This window comes from Acipenser ruthenus, chromosome 28, assembly GCF_902713425.1.
Source record: "Acipenser ruthenus chromosome 28, fAciRut3.2 maternal haplotype, whole genome shotgun sequence".
In the NCBI taxonomy this organism is placed as follows: Eukaryota; Metazoa; Chordata; class Actinopteri; order Acipenseriformes; family Acipenseridae; genus Acipenser; species Acipenser ruthenus.
Window position 1 is genome coordinate 15,769,265 of NC_081216.1, and position 27,677 is coordinate 15,796,941.

Below are 27,677 nucleotides of genomic sequence, written 5' to 3' on the forward strand. Positions count from 1 at the left end.
GAAAAAACTTTTACCTAACCAGCTGCCCTTGTGACCCATTGTTTTCTGGGAAAAAAATCAATGATGCTGCTCAATTCATGCTCAGCTTATCTCTTTATAGTGTTAAATTGACTGACTTGTTATTGCTCTGGGAGTTTCTAAAGAGGCCACAACCTTGCCTGGAACCGCCTGTACTTGTGTAGCTCACTCTCACACACGCATTCATTCATCCACTCGCATCTGTTTGTACAACATTTAAAGCCACATCGCACTCAAAATGAACAGGTAATGGCTTACTGCATTTGTTATAATATTAACTTTTTTTTTTCTTATAGCACAATAGCTGTATCAAGGTTTTATTTCATTTTCATATTGTGTGCGTGTAAATGTTAAAATGTAAATACTAGTCTATGTACTAGAAGTGTAACGCATGTTGGAGAATGCAAACTTGATAGGGTTTTTATCAAATATTTTTGTTTAAACTGATGTATATATTTTAATAGAATAGTAGATTAAGGTTAATAAATCCCATAATAACATTTTAAAATAAATGTTTATTATCCTCTCACTTTTTTGTAATTGTCTCATTTTTATGTTGTTTGGCCTATTGCCTAGATACAGTATTACAGATCTCACGAAATTACTGTGTCCCATTTGTTTTTTTGTGTATTGCAACCATATTCATATTCATAAAAAGTGAAATGTGTTTTTTTTATTATCATTAATAACTCAGCAGTATTATATAGTGTGTTAAAACATCTGCTGCTTTATTTGTTATATATACATCAGTATATTTTGATATATTTTGTATAATGTAATCGTAGATATTGCTATAAATTGTAATATATGAAGAAACAATTTGTTTCTATCTGCAAATTAAAGAAATGCTGTACTTAATTATGTACTTTATATTATTGGTGGTGGGGTGTGGCAAAGTGGTTTGCAGTGCGCAGGTGTAGTGGTGATGTGATTAGGAAACAGAAGACAGACAACAAAGTTTACAATCCAAACAGGTTTTATTTTGTAAATCCTGGTCTGGTTACCACAAAGAATAATCCCAGGCAATACACAGCAATGTGTATATTGCACAATGTGTATTGCACTGTTCCAAAACAACGGGTTGCAGTCCCGAAATAATAAAACACAGTTTAAAATGAATAAACACAGTAGAACACACAAAGACACACACACGGTCACAGGTCCAGAGTGAGTGCTAAAGTGCTCGTGGTGAAATAGAATTTATCTGTGTACAATGGTGCAGTGTTGTCTGGGTTTGGTGCTGGCCTAAGGCAACAGCTTCGGATCGGGTTAGCCATCTAATAATAACAAACAAGTAGATTTTTAGACACGACAAAACACTTACGATAATTCACAGTACTCTTTCCGGTTCAGCTTAACCATAATAAAGGAACAGATCACCTCGCTACGTCCCCTTTTGTAGCATCAGTCATGCCCCCTTGGTTAGTGCAACCATTTCTCCTCCAATCTGCGGCTGCCACACCGCTTCCCTTCCGGGTCGATGACTTGGTGTACCGTAGCTCCGCCCCCTTTCTAGATGGCCGACTTCCACCTAAACCTGGGAATGAATTGTCAGGCCATCCAGTCCAGTGTTGATTTTATTTCCATCTCTCTCAAATGTCACGCCTATCAAGAGCAACAACAGTATGACGTATTTTGAAGCTGTGCGTGCATAGGCCACCACAGGCCACCACAAGCAAGGTCTCCGAGCCTGCAATTATACCCATCTCACTTTTTAAAATACATTGAGCACTATAAATGTATGTGTGTGCGATTTTATTGTAAGCCATTTAGCGAGGGGCTACTGTATGATTACGAAAAGCTTTTTGATAGGAACACATTTTTTATTTGGGGGTGAATGTGGGGCCCCATTATAGAATCTGATGGGATTAAACTGCCTTTCATTATTTATTCGAAAAAAGTTGCACGACTCTCGCAATGCTAGAAATCTCGCAAAGATGACGCAACAAATATTTAAATTAGTATATTGCGGCTCTCTTATTAACATATTGTCTCTTAGTACATATGACAAAATATATACTTTGCGTATTGTTGCAACAGAAATGCAAATTGCAGTATGTTTGCTCTGCGACTGGCCCATCTTAGTAATTCTACCCCTTAGAGTACTCTTCAGTTGTAAGTTGGCTTGTAGACTGTAGATATAACCGGATGCTGCCCCATAATGGAACAAGATGAGATTGAGTTACAGGCTGGTTTCATAGTGCAAATGGAAACATGACATAAGACTTGCATTCCTGGTTTTAATATGACCTTAATAATGCTGAGTACCTTCTTATTTAAGAACATATAGCTATAACTTGTCCGTACACTTTTTATAGTTTCAGTCATTATGTGTTGTGTTGCTCCGATATAGAGTATTATTATCATTTTGCTGGCTGCCATCTTGCTTGCAGGCCTGTATCTCTAAGATCCTGGATTTATTATGGAGCTCGTAAAGGTATTGGTGAACACAGGAAGCAGTTTAATGATAAAGAACTGTATCAGCTTTATGTTTACTAGTGTGCGTTTTGGCAGCAGAAACTGATTTAGCTTGTACTGCATAGGAACAGCTATTTCAGAACAGACTACTGAAGAAGAGGGCAGTTGGGTATGGATGCATGGTTTGGGTTAAGGCCTAATCATTTTGTGGAATTGGTAATTGGCTACAAGTAAACATGTGGCCATTTTCTCATGTTTTTCTGAGTAAGTTATTTCACTCCTCCAGGATGGATTAGCACTGCCATTACAGATCTTTGAAATACATTCCTTCTTTCTATAGCAGCTTTCATTTAAGGATTGATGAAGGTTATGCTCAAGGGCAAGGTGGGATCGCTTCCAGATTGTCTCCCTGTATAATTACATTTACAGGTACACTGTTGAGCAATAACGAACAATTAACTGAAACACAAGTCTGCTCTCCTGATGCATGGCCATTATCTGCCAGCTATATAGAGCTCCTATAAACCTGTGGGGTAACCGGTCACATAAAAAAGCAACAGTAATAATCACCATCATCCTTTCAAAGTAGAAATCCAGACTAGTGTTCTGTTTTTTTTCAGTCTTATACATCTGGAAATCATTTGAGAGTGCAAAATGCAAAACCACTAACCAGCCCCCTTTGTACCAGTAACCCTGAATAAAAACTACTAGCTTCAAATATTTGTATCTGTTTTCTAGCAAAGACAATGACTGTGTGCCATTTACAATGGATTTCTACAGTCCTGATGAATGACAGGACTGGTTTCACAATGAATCTCATAGTTCACTTGACAGTCCAGCCAATCTTATTCAAGACGCTGCAAGTAATTCGGTCCCAAGTTTAGAATTATGGCATTATGTACTGTGGTCATGGAAACAGGGTTTTAAATACATCAAAACAAGAATAGCTAAACGCCAGTTACCTGTACTTCATTTGATACCAGCCAATTAACTTCACCTGTCCAGGTGCATTTGAAAACCAACCCAGCACTATTCAATGTGTTTTGTTTTCTATATTCATGACTCACAGTAATTTGAATGTAATAGGATTAGGCAAGGCCTGAAACAAAAACAAAAATCTAGGAAGTATGTTCATTTGTATTGTCTCAATCCTTCCCAAGAGCGAGCGCGGCATCAAATGCCATCTATTTAAGTCCTGCCTCAGCTGGTTTTCTAGTTCATCATAATTACTTTTGTACAAGTTTTCTAAACATTTGGGGATTGTAATCCCTAAACATTTAATTATATTCTGATCCCAACTTAACTGGAATTTATTTTCGATCTCTTGAGGTGAAGATTCTACTATAACCATTGCTTCTGATTTTTCTTTGTTTAATTTATATCCTGAAAGATTACTATATGCTGTGATAGTTTCCATTAGAGCAGGGATGGATTTTACCAGTTTTAAGGTATATATAATGACATTGTCTGCATACAAAAAGCCAACTTGTGTGTTTCTCCTGCTATATAAACTCCCTATATATATATCTTTAGTTTGTCTTATACTTTCTGCTAATGGTTCTTCACTGAGGGAAAAATCAAGGGAGATAAAGAATCTCCTTGTCTTGTTCCTCTGGATAAGCTGAAACTCTCCGACAGTGTTCCATTAGCTCTTACTCTTGCGTTTGATTGTTTATACATTGCCTGTAGCCGTCGTATAAAATCACTATGGAAACCAAACTGTCTACATGTCTCAAATCTAAAAGCCTATAGCACCCTGCTTTTTCCACGTCAAGAGTCAACATGAATATTTGTTGTTTTGTTTTTATTGCATAATTCATAATATTAAGAATATGTTGGACATTGTCTGACAGTTGTCTATTTGGAATAAACCCTGTTTGGTCTGGGTTAATTATCATTGGGACAATGTTTGCTAGTCTACTGGCTATAATTGATGTATCCGTTTAACAGAGCAATAGGCCTATATGATGTGCAGTCAGTGGGGTCCTTGCCTTTTATCACTGTTATAACTGAACTGTTCCAGGTAGGAGCCCATTCCCCATTGTCTAAGGCCCAGTTAAATACTTTACTTAAAATAGGGGTTAGTTGTTCTTGTAGTGCTGTATATAATTCATTAGTATATCCATCGCTACCTGGACATTTCGCCGTTTAAGTTTTATAATTGTTGTTTTTATTTCATCTTCAGTAATTGGTGAGATAAATTGCTTATTTTTATCCTTTATTTTGATCCTTTACTTTGGGTGATCTAATTTTTTGGAGATAAGCTTCAGTTTTAGACATCATATAGTTTTCTTCGTTTGTGCTGTATAAGTGTTGATAATATTTTGCAAATTCTTCAACTATTTTATTTTTTCCTATTTTCACTTGTATTTTTGTAATACAAAATTTCTGGTTTTGTTTTTTGAGCCTAAGAACCAGAATCTTTGAAGCCCTTGGACCACTTTCATAATATTTCTGTTTAGTGAATGTGAGAGCCCTCTCAGCTTTTTCTGTTACCAACTGTTCTAATGCCATCCTCGCTCATTCTGGCTGACACAATAAGGTGCACCAATGTTGGTCTGCGAGGGCCCATCCGTGGCAACCCCTGCAGACTCCAGGATCTCTTGTCACTGTTTGCGAAACTGAACTCTATGGACATAGAATAGCACAAGGGGCTAATTGTGGTTAGTGATTAGTTGGGCCAAGTGCCAGTGAACAGCTAGAGTGAGAACGTAGTTTAAGAGGACTTGCTGGCTTCCAAGACTATAGATTTTGCAAGATTTTATTTCACTGAAACAAGTTTTGGGTGCATGTCTGGATTTGTCTTTTCTTGGAAGATACGTAACAAAGAGGCATACAGTCTGATTGATGCCTTAGGTTGTCTAATTATATGCCATGGTTCATATTTTGCAATACATTTATAGCTGTTAAAACATTACCCGATTTTATTTATTTTACGTTACTGATGGTGGTGTCCCTGATTATGCATACTTTTTATGTATTTATTTATTTATTTATTTATCTATATTATTATCTATATTAACACTCAATTATTATTATTCTAAACATGTTTATATATATATATATATATATATATATATATATATATATATATATATATATATATATATATATTTACCAACATTTATTTACCAGGTTATTCCCATTTCACCTGACTTTAGCTCCATGCTGAACGTGTGTGTTTTCTTTTTCATGCACATATTGTTTTTTCCTTGCTTGTGGTGGAAACTGTACCCTCAATGACTCAAGACAGGCCAGCCTTTTATTTACCAAACCAATGGTGCATCCTGACCTTCGCTCCAGTGACCAGCCATCCCAGACTCCTCAGCCAATGTACACGCACAGGGGGATCGGGGTTACTGGGTGCAAACAATTGTAGTAACGATCTAATCATTTGTCAAAATCTGTGCTAGAGTTCAAAGGAAGCCATAAGGTACCTCAGTGAATCTTTTATTGGAACAATTGACTATATTTTTAAACATGTTGCGGGCTACCGTTCATAAGAGTGCTTTCTTTGTGGGTAAAGCCCTCATGTCCAAAAGCATAGCTTGCTATATACTGTAATTGAGCCCTAGTACTTTTCTAAACCATGTTACATAAAAATAATTTGCTGTAAAATGTTCAGTATAAGGAAAATGTGATTAAAAATCAAGGTATAAGAGAGCTTTTATAACTACATCGGTAGTTATGCAGTAACTAGCTGGCTTCAATGCAAGCAGGATATGTGGTGTGCCTATGATCAGGGGTCTCCAATCCTGGTTCTAGAAGGCCGGTGTCCCTCTGGTTTTTGTTCCCTGTACCTTAAATTACTTAATTGAAGCAATGAAATGCTTAGTAGAAGCTTAATTGGTCCAGTTAATTAATTTAGTGTATAATTAGAACAAAAACCAGGAGGGACACCAGCCTTCTAGGACAAGGATTGGAGATCCCTATTGTAGGTGAAGCTTCGCTCAGCTGGTTGTGCTGCGCGCAGGTCTATGGAGAACAATTACAATGTGGAACACTCATGCCCTGGGAGTAAAATTAATTTGTAATTATCAGAATATTCCAGAACTTTATCTAATGGGAGATTGGCACAAGACAGAAAGATGAGAAGTTTGCTTAGGACTCGAGGCGTGAACTGAGTTCAGACAAGTAAACCCTGCTGAGCGGTGAGCACATGGCAGGTGCTGTGTTTTGCCTGAAGCAGTCACTGTTAAGGCGTGCAGACGCTATAAAGTCGAACTGCTAATTATCTGGCCTGTTTCTACCTTTCAGGTGCCTTGTTCTCCAGTCCGAAGTCCAGAGCTTCATTGAGAAGTGCATGGTTGCCGCAGGAGCCAAGCCTTCACATGCTAAATCCCTGGCAGACGTTCTGGTAGAAGGGGACTGCAGAGGTCATTACAGCCATGGACTAAACCGAATGGGTCAGTACAAAATCACTGCTTCTGTATCTGTGGAAATCACTTCGGAAACGCTAACATCATTTGAGATATGGGTCCACTTATAAGGCATGTGTGGTTTGCAACTGTAAAGTAAGCATTTAGGTGATATAAGCCAAGAGGTCCATTTCCTTGTAAGGTTCAAATTTAAGAAGACTCTCTAGAGATTTCTACAGGCTGTACAGGGATGGCCTAAAGCCCAATTCGCACAGGACTAAAAATCACCACATAGCCTGTGGTTTCATATTTTTTACCATCTGTGAAATTTAGTCCTGTGTGAACCAACCATTTATTTTTATCCCAGATAATTTTCTCAGAGTTTTTTTTACAGTACATCGCGACCTTCTGTAAAATGTCAAAATTAGGCACCCTGTCTTTTTACTCCCATGCGAATCGACCATGTCAGTGTTATGTTAGAATTGATACAGCATCCAGGGTATTCGCCTCAAAACAGCACCAGACTTAACAATAAGTCATAATAAAGTAATAAAAGTGGTTAGCTCTGTCCCGAGATTCTACAGTTCAGTAAAACGCAACGATTGGGTTTAACCAAATTGGGGATCGGGGGGAAAATACAAAACATAATTGGTGACTCTTAAAAAATGGATACTTTGAATAGTGCATTAGAAGTAGAGCCCCGTGTTTTTCGCAAATACAAAATAGCACAAAATAAAATGAAATGCAACATATAAAACGAAATGCAAATATAAAACGAAATAAAACTAAAAATCATTATAAAGCAAATAGAATTACATTTTTTAATTGGCAGGTTTATACAAAAATACTTTAAATACTGGGCAGCAGTGTGGAGTAGTGGTTAGGGCTCTGGACTCTTGGCTGGAGGGTTGTGGGTTCAAGCCCCAGTGGGGGACACATCCCTGTAACCTGAGGTTATTGTTGAGTTTTGTGTTCCAGCTGCTCCAATAAAAACCCAACTGTATAAATGGGTAATTGTATGTAAAAATAATGTGAAATCTTGTAACAATTGTAAGTCGCCCTGGATAAGGGCGTCTGCTAAGAAATAAATAATAATAATAATAATAATAATAAATACTTGCAATCTTAGTTGTCAAGGCTCAGCCGTTACCATAGTAATGGGTAGATTGCTGTATGTGCAATTATTATGACAGCCCTCCCAATATAACAGAATTTGGAAGTGGATGGCATATAAACAGTAAAGCTCATTTGTTGTACTTTTATTTCCTCAGACATGTATGTAAAAGATATCCAGACAGGAATCTGTTCAAAAGATGGGGAGCCTGTTATTGAAAAGGAGTCGGTGGCCACAGCGCTGGTGAATGGTGAAAATGTTCTGGGGCCAGTGGTTGGGAACTTCTGCATGGATCTGGCGATTAAAAAGGCAAAGGATGTTGGCATAGGCTGGGTGGTAGCCAAGGGTAAGTATTCATCCACAGCGAACTAAAACAAGAGGTATGGATGGTAGTAAAAATGCACTTCTGTACTTGAATAATCCCAAACACGATCAGTTCTAATCTAATATAAATTTAGTTTCTGAAATCTGTTCAATTAGTGTGGATTGAATGTGTGATCTTTGTTTTTCCAGGCTCAAACCACTATGGGATTGCTGGATATTATGCTATGCAAGCTCTAAAACAAGACATGATTGTGAGCTGCCCCCTTTATTCAAATTAACTACAGCATTTGACTTCATCCTAACGTGTCAGTTTAATTCTGCTTTTGTTTGTTGTTTAGGGTATGAGTTACACCAACACCTCACCATTGGTGGTTCCTACCAGAGCAAGAGACGTAATCAGTTCTTTTATATTACTGTGTGTGTGTTTGATGCTGTAAGCGGAGAAGAGACTTGTAATTGCCCTGTTCACTAGTATGATATACAGTGGCTCATTATGTCACAAGATACATTTGCACAGGATCTCAAAATTTCAAATTATCTTGAGATCACAAGATAAGTGATCTCATAACGGTCTGACATATCAAGGTACTGAGAGAATTTATCTTGAGATCTTGACATTTTAAAATGTACAAATGTAAGACACTGTACAAAAAGGTCTTCCAAATCGTAAACATTGAAATACATATACAATTTAATTGTACTGATTTAATATATATATATATATATATATATATATATATATATATTATTATATATATATATATATATATATATATATATATATATATATATATATATATATATATATATTATTATTATTTTTGTTTAGTGCACTCTGGGGACCAATCCAATCAGTGTGGCGGCACCTGCTAACGATGGTGACAGCTTTGTACTGGACATGGCTACTTCCGCAGTGGCGTTGGGAAAGGTACTGTGGAAATACAGGCTTTATCAAAAACTGATTGTCTTTAAGCATGCACATGCCATACTTGCACATTTTTAATATAGATATGAAGATGGCAACTTAACTCAGGAATGGAAAGAAGACTCCTATTGCATGACAGTTTCACCCATTCCAGGTTTTAATACATGGTTGATTAGACAGTGTGTAGATAACAAGTTCAGGTGTACCTTATTAAACCCGTAGCAAAACCAGAAATGGATCAAACTGCTATGCAATGGGAGTCTTATTTCCATCCCTGTAACCTGAGGTTATTGTTGAGTTTTGTGTTCCAGCTGCATCTCAAAGAGCAGAACTGGTAATATAACCTATGCAATAAAACTAATTGTAAAGTGGAGAGATAACACAATAGTTTGAACAGGTCCCAGACTCTCCTATATATAATTACAGGACATGTGGTTACGAGCAAAGTCCTTGACAAATGTGTTGAGTGTTTGTGTAATAGATGCAATCTGTGAATCAGCAGGGAAGTATTAAATACTGTTAAATACTGATTTTTCACTTTTTCTTAAATAAATGTTGGTTACTCTTTTTCTGCAAAAAGCACAAAACCAAGGCTGTAATAATCAATGTTCTTACCTCCTGTTAGCAAGGCCCCCTGTTTAGACTGCACTTTTAGATCTCTTGATCTATCCCTCCTACTATGCACCATGTTACTGGATCCTCAGCTGACTCACTATCATTGCACTATTGCACTACTAATATGTCATTGTTGATATAACTTGTTGTAATCCTAACTTGTTGCATCATATTTCATATTGTATTTAAGTAGTATTATTTGCACTTACTGTAAACTACGCTGTATTTAAATATCAATTTTGCATTGTAACCCTGTACTGCCCTGTAAGGCCTGTAAGTCGTCTTGGATAATAATTTTCCAATATTGTAGGGTTAGGCTCTTTTGAAATGACCATGTGTAACAGGCAGTGTTGTGTGATACACTGCAGTTACAGATTCTGACATTAAAAGCTCTATAATCTATAATGCACACCAGCCTGGCACTTCTGCATAGATGCTTACTTGTGGTGTGCTTGGTCGCTGGTTGGCGCCCAGCCTCTGCCCTGTTACACATGGAACTTGACCTTTACCAGGAAGGAGATTAATTTTCTACCTGATACCTATATTCACTATGTTTTTGTAATCTTTTATAAATCACATCCAAATCCGAAAGCTTCCCTGCCATTTGACTGCAGGTTGAACTGCATCACCGGAGTGGAGATACCATCCCCGAGGGCTGGGGCTGCGACTCCCACGGCAAGCCGAGCACCGATCCTGGGAAGGTGCTGAGTGGAGGGGGGCTGCTGCCCATTGGGGGCTGTGAGGCTACAGGTGAGTCCAGAGATCTGAAACTTGAACAGTGGTGGCACCAAACGTTAAGAGAGAAAACCGTACCAAATACCTAACTTTAATTAAACCATGTGGACAATATTAAAGATGAATAAAATGAAACACACATTTAATAATGCTTTACTAAAAACGATTCTGGATGTGTAAATGGAAATAGCTAAACTGTAAAAAGACACATTGCACTGATTAAATTCATAGGTGTTAATTGAGCTGTTTGGGGCTCAATATGTGTTCTGTTTTTCGCTATAACTTGAGGATGTTCAATAGAAACGTGACCTTTTTTATCATTTCTTTTTTGTCTACTTGCAAGGTGGTTACAAGGGCTATGGTCTGGGCATGATGGTCGAGGTGTTCTGTGGCATACTGGCTGGCTCCCAATACAGCAAACACATCCGTACATGGAAGGTTACAGACAGAGTAGCAAATCTGGTATGGAGTGAGATCCACCATTATAATGGGTTAGCAGGGGCCTGTGCATTAAATTAATACTGTGCTGTGTTGAAACTGAGTTTACAACAGTCTTCTTTACCACTACTGCCCCCTGCTGTGTATTTCAAGCACTGCGGTCAGTTTGTTTTTTGAGCTTCTTTGTTCCACTTGATCCATTTGTTTTGCCCTAGTTTATAACTTCTACACCCTGGCAGTACTGTGGGGTCCCAACATGTGTGATTATTTTTAGTGATACTGAAGTAGGCACATCTGTTTGAAAGGACCTAATTTTGCCAACCTGTACATGAGTTTTAGAAGAAAGGGGAGGAATGTTCACCACCGCAGACAGGGATATATTGGAGGCAGCTTTGTGTACTGTATGTGTTACACAATATCCAGTTTTACAAATGTGTTGAGACTTAAGACTTTCTGAGACTTAGGACTATTCAAATCACTGAAAATACAAAGATTCCTGTCAGTCTGTCTTTGTCTCATATTAATTTTACATGTGGTTGATTGTAGGTGCTCTTTTCATCATATAGTTTTGTATTCACAGTCGTGCCAGGGATATATTATTATTATTTGTTTATTTATTATTTGTTTATTTAGCAGACGCCTTTATCCAAGGCGACTTACAGAGACTCGGGTGTGTGAACTATGCATCAGCTGCAGAGTCACTTAAAGTTACGTCTCACCCGAAAGACGGAGCACAAGGAGGTTAAGTGACTTGCTCAGGGTCACACAATGAGTCAGTAGCTGAGGTGGGATTTGAACCGGGGACCTCCTGATTACAAGCCCTTTTCTTTAACCACTGCACCACACAGACTCCTAATATATGTTAGTAGCATACTGTTTTTCTGTTTCTTATTCAAATGGAGCGAATATTAAGTGCTCAAATCCTGGACATTTTTTACATTCTTCTGTAAGTTTGGTAAACTTGGATATATTTGCATAATACATAAATATATATTACGTCTATGGCTATATATAAGTCTATGGCTCTTGTCTTCAGGGCCAGTGCTTTGTTGCTATAAACCCTGAAAACTTTACTCCTGGATTCAAGGACAGAATGTCTGACCTGCTCACTTTGCACAGAGATTTGGAACCTGTAAGTAACCCATTCTACTTGCCATTTACTGCAATGCCTTCATTTAAGGGAGGGTTACTAATTAGTAATTACGTCTATTGTACACGTGAAACATGGTATTCACTTTAAATGTAAGGAATGCAGGGTGTTTGGGGAAAACTACTTTTTATATAACAATGTGTGTGTGTGTGTGTGTGTGTGTGTGTGTATGTTTCCATAGTTCTAAATGCACATATATTTGTCAATAAAAAAAAAAAAGTTGAAAATGTATATTTAATAGATAAAATATTTAAAACAACATAATCAATTTTCTATAAATGAGTTTTCATTTAAAGTATTCTATACAAGGAAAAAGTAAAACTCATTTATTGTTTTGTCATCTTTTTATTTTTTGTATAAACACTGCCTTTATTTGGCTTACAATGTGACAAGATGAAACATTTTAAACATTAGTTTAGTTTATTGGGACTATTTCGGTTTAGTAAAATACTGAACTATTTTCATTTATCATTCAAACGACTGCAATCTTTCCTTATTGCTGACAATTTTTCCAGTGGCTTTTAAAAAGTAGCATGATCACACTTTATACAAGATGGTAGTGATACAGAATCTAAACTGTGCATACATTCAGTAGATATGTATTAACACTTTACATGGGCTCACTGCAACCAGTTACAAACATAACATCAAATGTGTTGGAAATAGTCCTGAATGCTTCCCTGCTCCATACTTCCATGTGAGTGGAGCTCATGGTGTGACTGTTTAAATGGCAGGCTGAACCTGGGACCCCAGTGATGGTGCCAGGAGACCCAGAGAGAATAAACATAAAGAGATGCAAGGAACTGGGAGGACTGTCTTATCATATCAACGTCATCAACCACATGGTAGGTGCAACTGTTAATCCCAAAGCAGCTTATGAGTACAGTAAACAATTTCGTAAACCACTTTTGAATAAAACAAAAAGCAAAATACACAATTTCTAGTAATTTAACAAATAATCTTCATAAAAAAACACACATTTCATTTAAAGTATTCATTCATGACATAAATGTTGTCACCCCTGCTTTTGCTTTTATTACAGCTTGTTTATGATAATTCTTAACCAGTACTGTATGTTACTTGTTGGTGAAATCTGGGCCCATTCTGTCTTGCATATTTCCTTCAGCTCAAACAGATTGGATACCCAATGCTTATTTACATATCAGTCCAAAGCATTTCTATTGGATTGAAATCTGGTGATTGTGAAGGCCTTTCCAGAACGTTTATTGTCATTTTTTTCAAGAATTTGAGTTGACTTAGCCGTATGCTTTGGGTCATTGTCATGTTGGAAAATTAAACTGTCTGCCAATCAGCCTTTGTCTTGACCATCATCTGCTGTGTTGCCAAAACACTGTTCATCAACAGAAGTTGGAAATAATAACCTATGTTTCTGTCTATTGACTTTATAACGCAGCTTAGTTACGATGTAATGGTTTTCAATCAATTAATATCTTTTTTAATTAGTTATATTCCATTTTCAGATACTTTTAATGTAACCGTGCCAGTACTTTTGTCATGAACAAATATTTGAAATTGCTTTTGTTTTTTTATAAAGATTGTTTGTTAAACTACAAGAAATTGTGCATTTTGGTCTTTGTCATATTAATTACAATGCTTGTATTAAACATGCTTTCCTGAATTATCTTATATTAAGTGTAGAGTGCCAATAACTTTGTATGCAATTGTATACTATTTATTTATTTGGCAAACATCTTTATCCAAGGTGACTTACAGATGTTACAGGGCAGTAAAGGGTTACAATACAAGCTTAATAAATACAGTGTAGTTTACAAGTGCAACAATACTACTAAAATACAATATGAACAAGGAGTCAACAAGCTAGATCTACAATGACATAGTGCAAGGATAGTGCATTAGCTGAGGATTCAATAACGTGGTGCACAGGTCAGGCAAGTCCAGTGCATAATAGGAGCAGTACAGCAAGAGATATACAAGTGCAGTCTAAACAGGGGGGTCTTGAGGAGGCGGTGCAAGGCGGTGAAAGACGGAGCAGTTCGGTAGCTGGTTCCACCACAGATGGGCTAGGGAAGAAAAGGAGCAGGCATGGGAGGATGGAGAGTGGAGAGAAGGCATGACCAGTCGGCCAGTAGAGGAGGAGTGGAGAGGGCAAGAGGGGAGTGTGTATATAGATAGATAGACATAGATGTCTATTTTAAAATGCCTATATATACACCTAAATATTTAGACCTATATAGTGAATGGATGTGCATGGCAGGGAAAATGTATTTTGTGAATTACTTTCACTTTAAAATGTAAGTAGCAAATTAGTAGTAACTTTCTTACCCTCTGTCCTCAACCTCTTTCCATGAATCCAGTCAGTACATATGAACCATAAGTGTGTGTATATACACACACACACACACACACACACACACACACACACACACACACACACAATTCTCAGTGATCAGGGTATGCAAATTTTGGCATTACAAGAGCCAATCAAATTGCATGAAAAGTCTCATGAGCCCCAAACAGGACGAAACATGTCTGCAGTTGTTGTGCTGCCTTTTAAAACGCTGTGAATGTAGAAGCCATTTGGTGATTGGCTCAATTTGATTGACTCTTGTAATGCTAAAATGTCCATATCCCAATTACCCATAATTGTATTAGTTACTGCTTTTCTCTGCTCATGTGTGGTGATTTCAATATACATGTGGACTCTCCTTCCACTATGGCTGTAGAATGTAATTCTATTCTTGATTATTTTGGGCTTTCCCAAGTGATTCAGTCCTCCACACATGTTCATGGACATATCTTAGATCTTTATATCTGTAAAGGTAGAGAACTTTCTGATCTTGTGTTACAAGATCTAACTATATCTGATCATTTCCTAATTATTGCAAAAATTAATTTTCCTTCTTTCGACCAACCTAAACAAACTAAGGAAATGACTTACCATACAAAGAGTCTTTTAGATCCAGTGGTCTTTAATGAATGTCTTGCCTCTTCACCATTAGTAAACGTAGTACCAAGTAATGTTGATGATGCCGTGGCACTTTACAATTTGACCTTGACAAACACAATTAACCATATTGCCCCACTTAAAGCTCGAATTATTAAAATAATATGTTCTGCTCCTTGGTCCAATGATGAGCTTAGGGCTCTAAAAACAACTGGTAGAAAGCTGGAGTGCCAGTGGAAGCGATCGGGTCTGGTTGTTCACAAAGAAATGTGGAAGAAACATCTTCTTGATTACAGATTAGCCCTCAATTCTGCCGGGTCTAATTATTATTCTTCTATTATAACTGAGGGGCAGGGAAACCCTAGAGTACTATGTGGTGCAGTTACTTCAGTATTGGATTGTGATAACTTTGCTAGCAAGCTGTGAAAAGTCTTGGGCCCAGATATTCGAAAGGTTAGCGCACAGCGTATAGGGTTATGCGCGTCGCAAATGGGGAAAACAACAGTTTGCACTTTCTTACCTTGCATTCACATAGATTTCAATATAAAAGACACTGCTTTTACAGTATTAGGCTAGGCTACTGATTATTGTATTGGTAAATTTTGTCTGCGTTTTGAATGTAAAATTATGAAAGGTGCTCCTTTCTTAGTCCACTGCCCGTTCAGCCCGTTTTATTTAAGTTGAATTAATTGCCCTCCAAGTCTGTCAAGCAAGTTATATATAAATATATATATATATATATACAGACGTGCTCAAATTTGTTGGTACCCTTACAGCTCATTGAAATAATGCTTCATTCCTCCTGAAAAGTGATGAAATTAAAAGCTATTTACTTGTATACTTGCATGCCCTTGGTATGTCATAGAATAAAGCAAAGAAGCTGTGAAAAGAGATGAATTATTGCTTACTCTACAAAGATATTCTAAAATGGCCTGGACACATTTGTTGGTACCCCTTAGAAAAGATAATAAATAATTGGATTATAGTGATATCTCAAACTAATTAGTTTCTTTAATTAGTATCACACATGTCTCCAATCTTGTAATCAGTCATTCAGCCTATTTAAATGGAAAAAAGTAGTCACTGTGCTGTTTGGTATCATTGTGTGCACCACACTGAACATGGACCAGAGAAAGCAAAGGAGAGAGTTGTCTGAGGAGATCAGAAAGAAAATAATAGACAAGCATGGTAAAGGTAAAGGTTATAAGACCATCTCCAAGCAGCTTGATGTTCCTGTGACAACAGTTGCAAATATTATTAAGAAGTTTAAGGTCCATGGAACTGTAGCCAACCTCCCTGGGCGCGACCGCAAGAGGAAAATCGACCCCAGAGTGAACAGAAGGATAGTGCGAATGGTAGAAAAAGAACCAAGGATAACTGCCAAAGAGATACAAGCTGAACTCCAAGGTGAAGGTACGTCAGTTTCTGATCGCACCATCCATCGCTTTTTGAGCGAAAGTAGGCTCCATGGAAGAAGACCCAGGAGGACTCCACTTTTGAAAGAAAAACATAAAAAAAGCCAGACTGGAATTTGCTAAAATGCATATTGACAAGCCACAATCGTTCTGGGAGAATGTCCTTTGGACATATGAGTCAAAACTGGAGCTTTTTGGCAAGTCACATCAGCTGTATGTTCACAAACGAAAAAATGAAGCTTTCAAAGAAAAGAACACCATACCTACAGTGAAACATGGAGGAGGCTCGGTTATGTTTTGGGGCTGCTATGCTGCGCCTGGCACAGGGTTCCTTGAATCTGTGCAGGGCACAATGAAATCTCAAGACTATCAAGGCATTCTGGAGCGAAACGTACTGCCCAGTGTCAGAAAGCTCTGTCTCAGTCGCAGGTCATGGGTCCTCCAACAGGATAATGACCCAAAACACACAGCTAAAAGCACCCAAGAATGGATAAGAACAAAACATTGGACTATTCTGAAGTGGCCTTCTATGAGTCCTGATCTTAATCCTATCGAACATCTATGGAAAGAGCTGAAACTTGCAGTCTGGAGAAGGCACCCATCAAACCTGAGACAACTGGAGCAGTTTGCTCAGGAAGAGTGGGCCAAACTACCTGTTAACAGGTGCAGAAGTCTCATTGAGAGCTACAGAAAACGTATGATTGCAGTGATTGCCTCTAAAGGTTGTGCAACAAAATATTAGGTTAGCGGTCCCATCATTTTTGTCCATGCCATTTTCATTTGTTTTCTTATTTACAATATTATGTTGAATAAAAAATCAAAAGCAAAGTCTGATTTCTATTAAATATGGAATAAACAATGGTGGATGCCAATTACTTTTGTCAGTTTCAAGTTATTTCAGAGAAAATTGTGCATTCTACGTTTTTTGTGGAGGGGTACCAACAAATTTGAGCATGTCTGTATATATATATATATATATATATATATATATAGAGAGAGAGAGAGAGAGAGAGAGAGAGAGAGAGAGAGAGAGAGAGAGAGAGATGGATAGATAGATAGATAGATAGATATCTATCTATATATATATATATATATATATATATATATATATATATATATATATATATATATATATATATAAAAATAAAAAAACAGGTGATTCCAGGTGATTGTTAATATTATTAATTATTGTTGTTGTTAATGTATGTTTTTTCTTATAACAGACGCCCTTATCCAGGGCGACTACAGTTCTTACAAAAAAACACATTACAAAAATCAGATCATTCCATACAGGGAGCAATAACGGTTTGATAAGCGGGATCACGGCTAATACTGAGAAAGAAAAAAAAAAACAGATGGTACTGTAACAGAAAACAAAAAGGTCAAAAAAGGTAAATGAATTAGAACAGGTAACATGTACTCATATTTATGTGACACCTGTCAAAATTATGGAGACAGAAGTAGAGAAATCATAAACTCACTTCCCAGAAAACAGCACAGTCTAGATACATGTGTTTGAATTCCATAGAATCTGTGATGGCCCTTTAACTATTTAGCTTATTAGCCAGGCTAATGCCTGTGATGATTATAAACATTAGATTCAAATGTGTGCATGTGCACGAATTTCATATGCTTAAGCACAAAAATATTTGAATTGCACCCAAATGGTGTTTTGTGATAAGCGTGACAGGCTTGCAATGCGCAGAATGTTTCCATTACATTACATTGTCGTGTAGTATTCCAATTCTGCGCATTTACGCGTAGCTCTTGTGCATTTCTGCTATATTGGTATTGAATGTACAGGTGGTTTTGCGAGGCACAAACACATTTGCGAATTAAGCAAAAAACTGGTATTTTTCAACTTCGCGGAACTGTTTTGTGCCTTGTTGGAAAATATCAATTCTTGTGCAAAAGCACAAATTTTTGCGAGGCTCAAATTTTGCAAGGGGATTGCGCATTGATTCAAATATCTGGGCCTTGGAGTCTTATTTGATTCTACTCTTAGTTTTCTGCATCACATTTCAACTGTAGTGAAGTCTGCTTATTCTATCATTTGCAGAATATATCTCAAGTCCGTTTGTATCTTGCAGAATCTGACATAAAAATTTTAATTCATGTGTTTGTTTCATCCTGTCTGGACTATTGTAACGCCCTATTAGCTGGTCTACCTTGTAAACTTATCAGTCGCTTACAGCAGGTTCAGAATACAGCTACACGAATTCTGACAAAGATTTGAACATATTAGACCTGTTCATGCCTGCTTGCAATGGCTTCTGGTGAAGTACAGTTATTTTTAAAATTTTATTAATGACATTTGAGATTTGCTGATGCTGGGCTTCTGGTTACTACAATGATAAAACGTAGCTCTTGTGGTGGAAGAGCCTTTAGTCATTATGCACCTGTATTGTGGAACAATCTTCCAACTGAAATCTGTAAAGCTGACCCAAAAAATGCATTTAAATCAAAGCTTAACACACATCTTTATGCAGAAGCCTTTTTGTAGATCAGGATCGCCTGTTTTAGCATTTTGTTAATATGGGTTTTATTTTTTTCCCATTTGTTTTTGGTTGTTTTTTGATATTTTATTGTATATTATATTATTATATAGTATATTTATTTGTAATATGAAGCACTTTGGGATGCCTTGGCATGAAAGGCACTATACAAAAATGTGGTTGATTGATTAATAATTTGAAAGCTACTTTTATTTATATATTGTCTGTGTTTTTCAGAATAAGGTTGCTAAGACCCTGGGTGTAACTCCTGAACTTCCAGTGGACCGACCCCTGGCTTGATAGAGCTATCTCTACTGTGGACAGATCCCTGGCTTGATAGAGCTATTCCAATTGCCTTGATTTTTTTTGATTTTTTTTATTTTTGTATCAATATGCCCATACAAAAATAGTAATTGTTAAGGCTGCTTAGAACTGTATTTTTGGATGCACATTACAATTTTGATGTAGACATTTTTATCCGAACTTTGCTCAGTCAAACTTTTTTAGCTTTCCTATTACAGTACCTCAGGTAGTTTTGATACAGAATTGGTTCAATGGTAATGCATTTTTATAACTTTTAAACACAAACTGCTAAACGTATATCAATTTCTGTTCAGTTCTTATTCTGGTTAAACATTTTAATGAAATAAATAGTACAATAAAATGTTGAATAATAAAAATGTGTGTTTTAAAAGAAAATTGACTTTCTATGTACGTACATAGATAGTTACTGTCCTCCCAAGTATTTCAATTATTGCCCTATGACAGATTATTGTTCAGTAGTGGCAGTGAATTCCAGTCAAGCACTACTGGGTCCCATTCCCCCAGACTTGGGCTCACTTTCCTACAGAACGAATGGACGTGCACAACAGAAAGATTTATAAAATGATTTTGTTGGCTGCAGTTGTTTTCAGTTGCATTTTGACTGGCACAAGCCCTGTTCTGAACACCATTCCTGATGAGCGTGCTGTTGCAACAATTGCTCTCCCCTCCCTCTGCATGCAGGTTCATTCAGGTCTCAGAGAGAATGCTTGGAAGTAATTCTCAGGGTAGGTTCAGTGAGCACAAGGGATGCAAAACAGGAACAGATTTCAGCAGTGCTGAGTTTTTGGAGTGATTGGAGATCCTGTTTGTTTGGAAAAAGAAGACTTAAATACTTAAAATATTTGATTCTTTATATATTACAGATTCTTTATGATTAGATAACTGATGCAACATTGAAAATGGATAACTGCAAAGCATACGACATGGTTTATTTAGATTTCCAGAAAGCTTTTGACAAAGTCCCGCATAAAAGATTAATTCTCAAACTGAACGCAGTAGGGATTCAAGGAAATGCATGCACATGGATAAGGAAGTGGTTAACAGGTAGAAAACATTAAGTACTGATTAGAGGAGAAACCTCGAAATGGAGTGAGGTAACCAGTGGTGTACCACAGGGATCAGTATTAGGTCCTCTGCTATTCCTAACCTACATTAATGATTTAGACTCCGATATAGTAAGCAAACTCGTTAAATTTGCAGACGACACAAAAATAGGAGGAGTGGCAGACACTGTTGAAGCAGCAAAGGTCATTCAAAATGATCTAGACAGCATTCAAAATTGGGCAGACACATGGCAAATGAAATTTAATAGAGAAAAGTGTAAAGTATTGCATGCGGGCAATAAAAATGTGCATTATAAATATCATATGGGAGATAGTGAAATTGAAGAAGGGAACTATGAAAAAGACCTAGGAGTTTATGTTGACTCAGAAATGTCTTCATCTAGACAATGTGGGGAAGCTATAAAAAAGGCTAACAAGATGCTTGGATATATTGTGAGAAGTGTTGAATTTAAATCAAGGGAAGTAATGTTAAAACTCTACAATGCATTAGTAAGACCTCACCTAGAATATTGTGTTCAGTTCTGGTCACCTCGTTACAAAAAGGATATTGCTGCTCTAGAAAGAGTGCAAAGAAGAGCAACCAGAATTATCCCGGGTTTAAAAGGCATTAGATAAATGGGCATTCAGAACAGAAAATAGGAGGCACTTTTTTACACAGAGAATTGTGAGGGTCTGGAACCAACTCCCCAGTAATGTTATTGAAGCTGACACCCTGGGATCCTTCAAGAAGCTGCTTGATGAGATTCTGGGATCAATAAGCTACTAACAACCAAACGAGCAAGATGGGCTGAATGGCCTCCTCTCGTTTGTAAACTTTCTTATGTTCTTATGTTCTTATGAAATGGAGAACATTTTATAAAAACATAACAGCTAATATTTCTGCCATCAGTGTTAGTGGGTTTAATGAATACATATTGTATCAAACATCCACAAGTGGGATATCAATAATACAGCCAGTCTTTGACCAACAACACAGAAAAAATTGAATTGCAGAATTTGCATATCCTCACAAAGCAATCTATTCCCCATTATTTATTAACTTGTACACATTGTTCTTTACATGAGATTGTGCTTCTGAGTTACTCGGAGATACCAAACAAACTAGTAATAGCACACACTTGTATGAAATGATAGTCAGTTAATGTTATTACCCCAATTAATCTTTAATTGCAGAGGATTTGATAAACCCTGTCAATATTCATCTCAAGAGGTAAATACAGGTTTAGACAATGACCAGTACATCTTCTCAAGTGATTTCTGCTTTGGTTGAACCAAAGAAACAAAGAAATGTAATTATTAACTGCAAGTGGGAGTTTTTGTGAATAAAAACAACGCATTCCCAGTAGCATACTCTAAGGCTGAGTGTTTCAACCGGGAGTTATGCATTTTTTATTAGTATAAATGCTCCGGTAAACAAATAATAACAATATTCATACTTTTAGTCTTTTTATGTTTTTATTAGGCACAGCTGCATTTTAGTAACAGCAGTTGGGACTGGTTGAATTTGTTTTCAATGAGTACATCCAGATTATTCTGTGTATCGTTTCTCGATTGGATAAATGTCTTAAACAAAGGAAGCAAACGCAAAAGAGCACAGAAAGTGCAAAGCGACAAAGGAGTCCTTTTGGATAATTGTTATGTTGTCTTTAATAAAAAGTTTATAATTATTAGTTATTATAGGTTTATCTCGAGGTTCACGGGGCGTGAGCTGGGGGGTGTAAGGATAGGGCAGAAGAAGCAGAAAGGAGCAGTTAGTAGGATAGAAAGTGGTCACTGACTGAGGGCGACGATGCCGACACACATCTCGGGCAGAGGACCCAGCAACCAAAACAGGATAGAAAAGATGGTCACTGACTGAGGGTGATGATGCCGACTCATCTCGGGGGCGAAGAACCCAGCAACCGAAGACAGGATAGAAAAGTGGTCACTGACTGAGGGCGACGATGCCGACACATCTCAGGGGCAAAGGACCCAGTGACTGAAAACATATACAAGGGTTATGACTCGGAGAGCCGCCCCTCGAGAGGAAGTCGGTTCTGGAAGACCGGGACACGAAAGGAGATGAGAGAGAGGCACACAGCATCTGAGACTTCTGTAACGGGGCGCTCGTTAAACCCCCGATTGGCCGAGACTTCACGCTGCCTGGGACCTGGGACAAAATAAGGACAAAGCGTAGAGGTTAGTATGGGACTTGAGCACGAGTGGCCACGTCCCAAAAGAAAGGCAGAACAGAACAGAGCCTTGAGTGAGGTAAGATAAGCGCAGGAGCTGCGACAGGACAGAGTGTGGTCGGGGGTCCTCTCTGACTCACATGGTGAGAACCCCCCTGAAGGTAAGGGAGGTGGATACCTAGCCCTGAGGTCGGGAAAGTGAGACTCACTTGCCCCCCAGAGACGACCGATGCGAAGGCATGTATGCAAGGTGGAGGAGAGGAGGAGGAGGAAAAGGAAACACTAGACAGCAGAGGTGCAAGTGATCAGGACTTAAATAAAAAATAGATACTAATTAACAGGAAATTAGAAGCCCCCAGCTCCATGCCCCCTGAACCACACAAGCTAACATTTAATGTTTTTGATGTTACAAACATTTAAATGGCACACAATTATGCTGAGATGGGAAGTAAATGGTAACGTAATCATTTACAGGGTAGACTATTTTGTATTATTTATAGTAATCAGATAGAAAGGTAATGTGTTTCCGAAGAGATTCCCAAGTACCGTCTTTTAATTTCGTGCATCCAAAGACTAAAGTTTTAAGAATTACACCCATCATTTTCGTACAGCATTAGTAGTGATTGAAGGTTCTGAGATCATACAGTAGGCTATATTAAAGTCAGCCTGTCGGGTGCAGCAAATGAAAATGCTATCAATCAAAGCAACACACACAAAAAAAAAGTAAAGTGCTCGTTTAACAGTGACCGGAGTAAAAAAAATATTAATTTATTCTGCGCAGTAGTTAGTGAAAAACACACGTCCTGTTCTTCGTTCGGCTGACAAATCTGCTGATCACTAATACAAAAGGTAAGAACGCTTCACTGTCTTTACTATCATGGTGGTCACGTGGTGTTTTTATTCTAATTTATGACCCAACTCCCCATCCCAATATTTTTTCCCCTAATATAGCAGCATACACTGCCCACATAACAGCAGCACAGCTGAATCTCAATCATAATATTGTAACAGACTATTGTAAAAGGCCAACTGGATTTCAGTAGCGTAATTAGCTGCCACTACCTTTATTTGACCGGGAAGGTCCGGTTTAAGAGATCCCAAAAGACTCTGGAGGGTAAAAGCTCAAACAAGACACAAAGCAAGATAGTTTATAAATATGTCTTTATATAGAGAAAATGAGGTACATGACTTCAAAGCAATTATAATCAGGTTCAATCAATAGATTAATTATTGCACAATGCCATGCTAAATTAGCAAACAGGATTCAATATATTATTAAAACATCACACAAACGATTCAAAACAATAAACATCACCCAATATCAATTACAAATCAATATAACTACAATTACATACAAACAATTACCAAAGCACTTTATTTCATACTGCACAATACACATCACAAACAAAAATATACAAAACAATTAAAAACAAAGCATTAATATCGTACAGTTACACCATATACACACGCATTGCACAATAATACAAAGCAAATTAAATATCTAAAGCGTTTTTTAGCAGACGAGTTGTTTAGTTGTAGCAGGCAGCATTGTAGCAAAAGTCAAAGGGCAGTGACGTCAGCTCCCTAGCAACAAGCCTCCTATGTTGGGATTGTATTCTTTCAATTCAGCGGGTTTGTGCATTTAAGAAAGGAGAGAAAGACTTATAAAATTTGTTTGGAGACAAGCTGATGAGAAGCAATTACCCTCCACAGTACAAATTAAAATGGTGTGGTGCTTTTTAAGAGAAAATTTAGAAAAAGCAAATCAACAAAGTTAAATATATATATATATTCATAAGTGAAATGGAATTAATACACTGTGCCGCCGTGGGTTGCATGTCCCTGTTTTAGACAATTAAGTCCATCACAGTTGTATTTAAAATCTTTTCATTAACTATTTCCTTACAAGACCATACATAACCTTGTTCCACAGTTCCATTCTATAGCATACGTGTCAGTCAGGTACTTTTTTAGCCTAATTATTTAAACCACATGACTGCCTCCAGATACATCCGAGGCACGTCTCTGGACAGCTCCCTCCCCCTCCCTTACACCTGAGAGATATTGCACAGTACAACCCAGTATATACGGTCTTAAAGGTACAGTAACCAATAAGTAAAGAATCGTTAAAATGGGCAAGAGAATTAACATTTTGTACACCCTTGTATTCCACCTTTTAAATAAAGAGAATTTACACTTTTATAATATAATTATGATATTGAAGTTTGGTTTCTAATACAGCTATCAGCATTTTATTATGCAGCATTATTTATTTATTTATTTATTATTAGCGAGTGCCTACTGTAAATTAAATATAAGTGCTTTAAAATTGTTATTTTGTTGGAAAATATTTTCTTTCAGGGTGAACAGGTAATTCTTATGTAGATTCTACATATTCTGAATACTCTGATTTCCAGTTATAAAATGACAATTGGATAGTTGGGTTAATACTAATTAGGCAGTTTTTATACGCAGAATTACCTGTTTTACATGACATATGTTGTGTCTGGTTCAATGTTTGATAACAGGTAATTTATAAGATGCACAACTCTATTTCAGGATCTGGGTAGAGTTCCTTTTTTTTAATATGCACTATTAACACTGCTGTTATTGAGAGCTGCATTATTAATGTAGACCAGTAGAGGACACCAGTTGATTACTGTTTATTGTAAAATATAGCTGTCAACATCTTTGATACCCCAGCACGTTGTTTTTATGATTATGTAATTTTTTTTATCAATCATGTCACAACATGGGGGATAAAAATCTTTTGTAAAAAAAAAAAGTTTTAGAATTGCAGGTCTGCATTAACACTGGGTTTTGCTAGTGCTTAGTATGCAGTACCAGATGCTGTCTAAATATCTCAGGTATCTCACACCCCTCCCAACCGACCAGACGAATTCAAAAGAATGAGATTTTCCCCAATTGCTCAAGCAATGGATAACCTTGTTTGTTCCTGTTCTGTGTGTAATCTGTGTCCCTGGTAAACGAATAGTACATTAGACTGACACTAATCCAGACCTTGGTAGTCTTAACTATGAACCATGCAGAGAGCAGCTGTAGAAAACATATTCAGAATCATAAATCTATGATGAGTGTATAACATTTATAACCGTCTCTATAGTTTTACCCCAAGGCTTTTTGATTTAGTGTAATCTGTGAAACTATAAAAAACAAAGAGCTGAAAAGACATTTTATTATGGCAAAGACTGCACTCAGTACTGAGAAATTTGAACAGGATTCCATAAAAACAGAATAGAGTAACAAAAGTATATAAAATCCACATGATGCCAAATAAAACTATTAAAAAAAACATCTTAAAGTAATTGTAGCTAAACATTACCCTCAAGGTGAAATGACCAAGCAAGTGCAACACTAACTGAAAGCATGGCTTGCAAACAAAGATGTCAACCACTAAGTTGATATCCTTGAAGTCACAGCACACATTATGTACCAAGGTACTAGGCTATACATCACATTTCAGAAAGGTGCAGTAAGTAAAAAGGTTATTTTGATAAACATCAAGCAGAAAACTTAAGAAAGTATTCCAACACGACTAGAGTGAGAACTGCTTTAAATTAACTGATTACTGCAAAGTAGCACAAAGCTATTAAAAAGATACAACCATCACATCAGTACCATATCAACTTGAAGGACATATTTCTATGATTGTCATTTGAACAGTTCTGCATGGAGTTCTATTTCTCTACTATAAAGACTGTATTTTCTGTGTTACTCAATCTAACTAATGGCCAAAGATACTTTTAACATTGGAAATGAAGATTATAATGTATGATAGTGCTGCTGTTTACATAGTAACTGTTGATCCCCAGGGAAACATTGCTTTTTCAGCTGTCTGGGTCATTTCAAGGAGATCTTATCTGTGCAGGCACCATATGCTAGCATTAAAGATCATGCAGGCACATACAGAGGGTCCTCAGAATCCCATAACAAGGTAATAGCAAAATGTCTTCTGAAACTTCTATAGGAGGCTAAGAGTATAAAAGTTTGGTGCAAAATCTATACACTTACGGTGTTCACCACGTAGAGTGTGACAGACAAAAAGACATGTGGGCCTGTAATCGAAATAATATTTGTTTGTAATATTGAACATACTACATACTGTACTTTATAGAACACTGATTCTATCCTTGTAACAGTTTAAAAGTGTATTATACTGATAGGCATGGACTACATTTTATATATTAAGTGGAGCAACAATCTATTTGGCTAAAAACATTGGCTAATATAGTCATAAGAAATGCTTTGTTTAAATGTACAAATAAGTAAATAAATAGCCCACTGCCTTGTCACTTGCATAATTCCTATGACAGATGGCTACCTATTTCTGCTCACATTCACTTCAAGACCCTTCTTGCCTACCGCTCTCTTCACCACACTGCCCCCTCCTCCCTCCAATCCCCCCATGTCTTCCTACCCCCCCCCCCCCCCCCTCTAGTCCTCTCCACTCCTCCTCTACTGGCCGACTGGTCATGCCTCCCTCCACTCTCCATTCTCCCGTTCCGACTCCACCTCTTCCCTAGCCCCTCTGTGGTGGAACCAGCTACCGGAGAACTTCAGGACTGCTCCGTCTCTCACTGCCTTCCACCACCTCAAGACCAATATGTTTAGAGTGCACTTGTTAATCTCATGATCTACCCCTCCTACTATGCACTGGACTCGCCTGACCTCAGCACCACATTACTGGATCTTCAGCTAATGCACTGTCCTTGCACTATTGCTCTACTGTTATGTAACTGAAGATACAAATGGTCTTAATCCATATTGTATTCTTGTAGTACATGCACTTACTGTAAACTACACTATACTTAAACATTGCTCTTGCACTGTAACCTTGTATTGCCCTATAACACCTGTAAGTCGCTTTGGATAAAGGCACCTGCCAAATAAACTAATAATGATTTAGAAAGTCAAAAGAGAAGCACATGATGTTTACTATCAATGTGACAAACATGTAAATCAAAAATGTAAATCTGTCTGGCTAATGACACTGGGGGCGTAAATATTGTTGGTTTGTCTGTTGCATAGAAATAGAATTGACATACCCCACCGGGTCAAAACTCGGCGCCAAGTCTGCCACGTATTACAAAAAAAACAAAACTATAAGGTTGCCTGTGTATCCCAACGTAACTTGATAACTTCTGACCACTCTCTTGCCTCGACAGT

The 27,677-nt window shown here is 37.3% G+C and overlaps 1 protein-coding gene across 1 annotated transcript; it reads left to right on the plus strand.

The window, feature by feature from the left end:
* Positions 1 to 119: 119 nt before the first annotated feature.
* On the plus strand, positions 120 to 19,611 carry LOC117434722 (uncharacterized oxidoreductase YjmC-like). Its single transcript, XM_034057347.3, has 11 exons — positions 120 to 264; positions 6,694 to 6,842; positions 8,066 to 8,254; positions 8,422 to 8,483; positions 8,571 to 8,624; positions 9,062 to 9,160; positions 10,387 to 10,522; positions 10,851 to 10,969; positions 11,982 to 12,077; positions 12,830 to 12,940; positions 19,169 to 19,611. Exons 1-11 carry the CDS (start codon positions 257 to 259, stop codon positions 19,229 to 19,231), a joined length of 1,086 nt encoding a protein of 361 aa, XP_033913238.1. The 5' UTR covers positions 120 to 256; the 3' UTR covers positions 19,232 to 19,611.
* The last annotated feature ends 8,066 nt before the right edge of the window (positions 19,612 to 27,677 follow it).

Coding starts and splice junctions, on each gene's coding strand:
- LOC117434722 (XM_034057347.3), top strand. Junction 8,625..9,061: donor TTCCTACCAGAGCAAGAGAC/GTAATCAGTTCT, acceptor ATTTTTGTTTAG/TGCACTCTGGGGACCAATCC. Junction 10,523..10,850: donor TGGGGGCTGTGAGGCTACAG/GTGAGTCCAGAG, acceptor TCTACTTGCAAG/GTGGTTACAAGGGCTATGGT.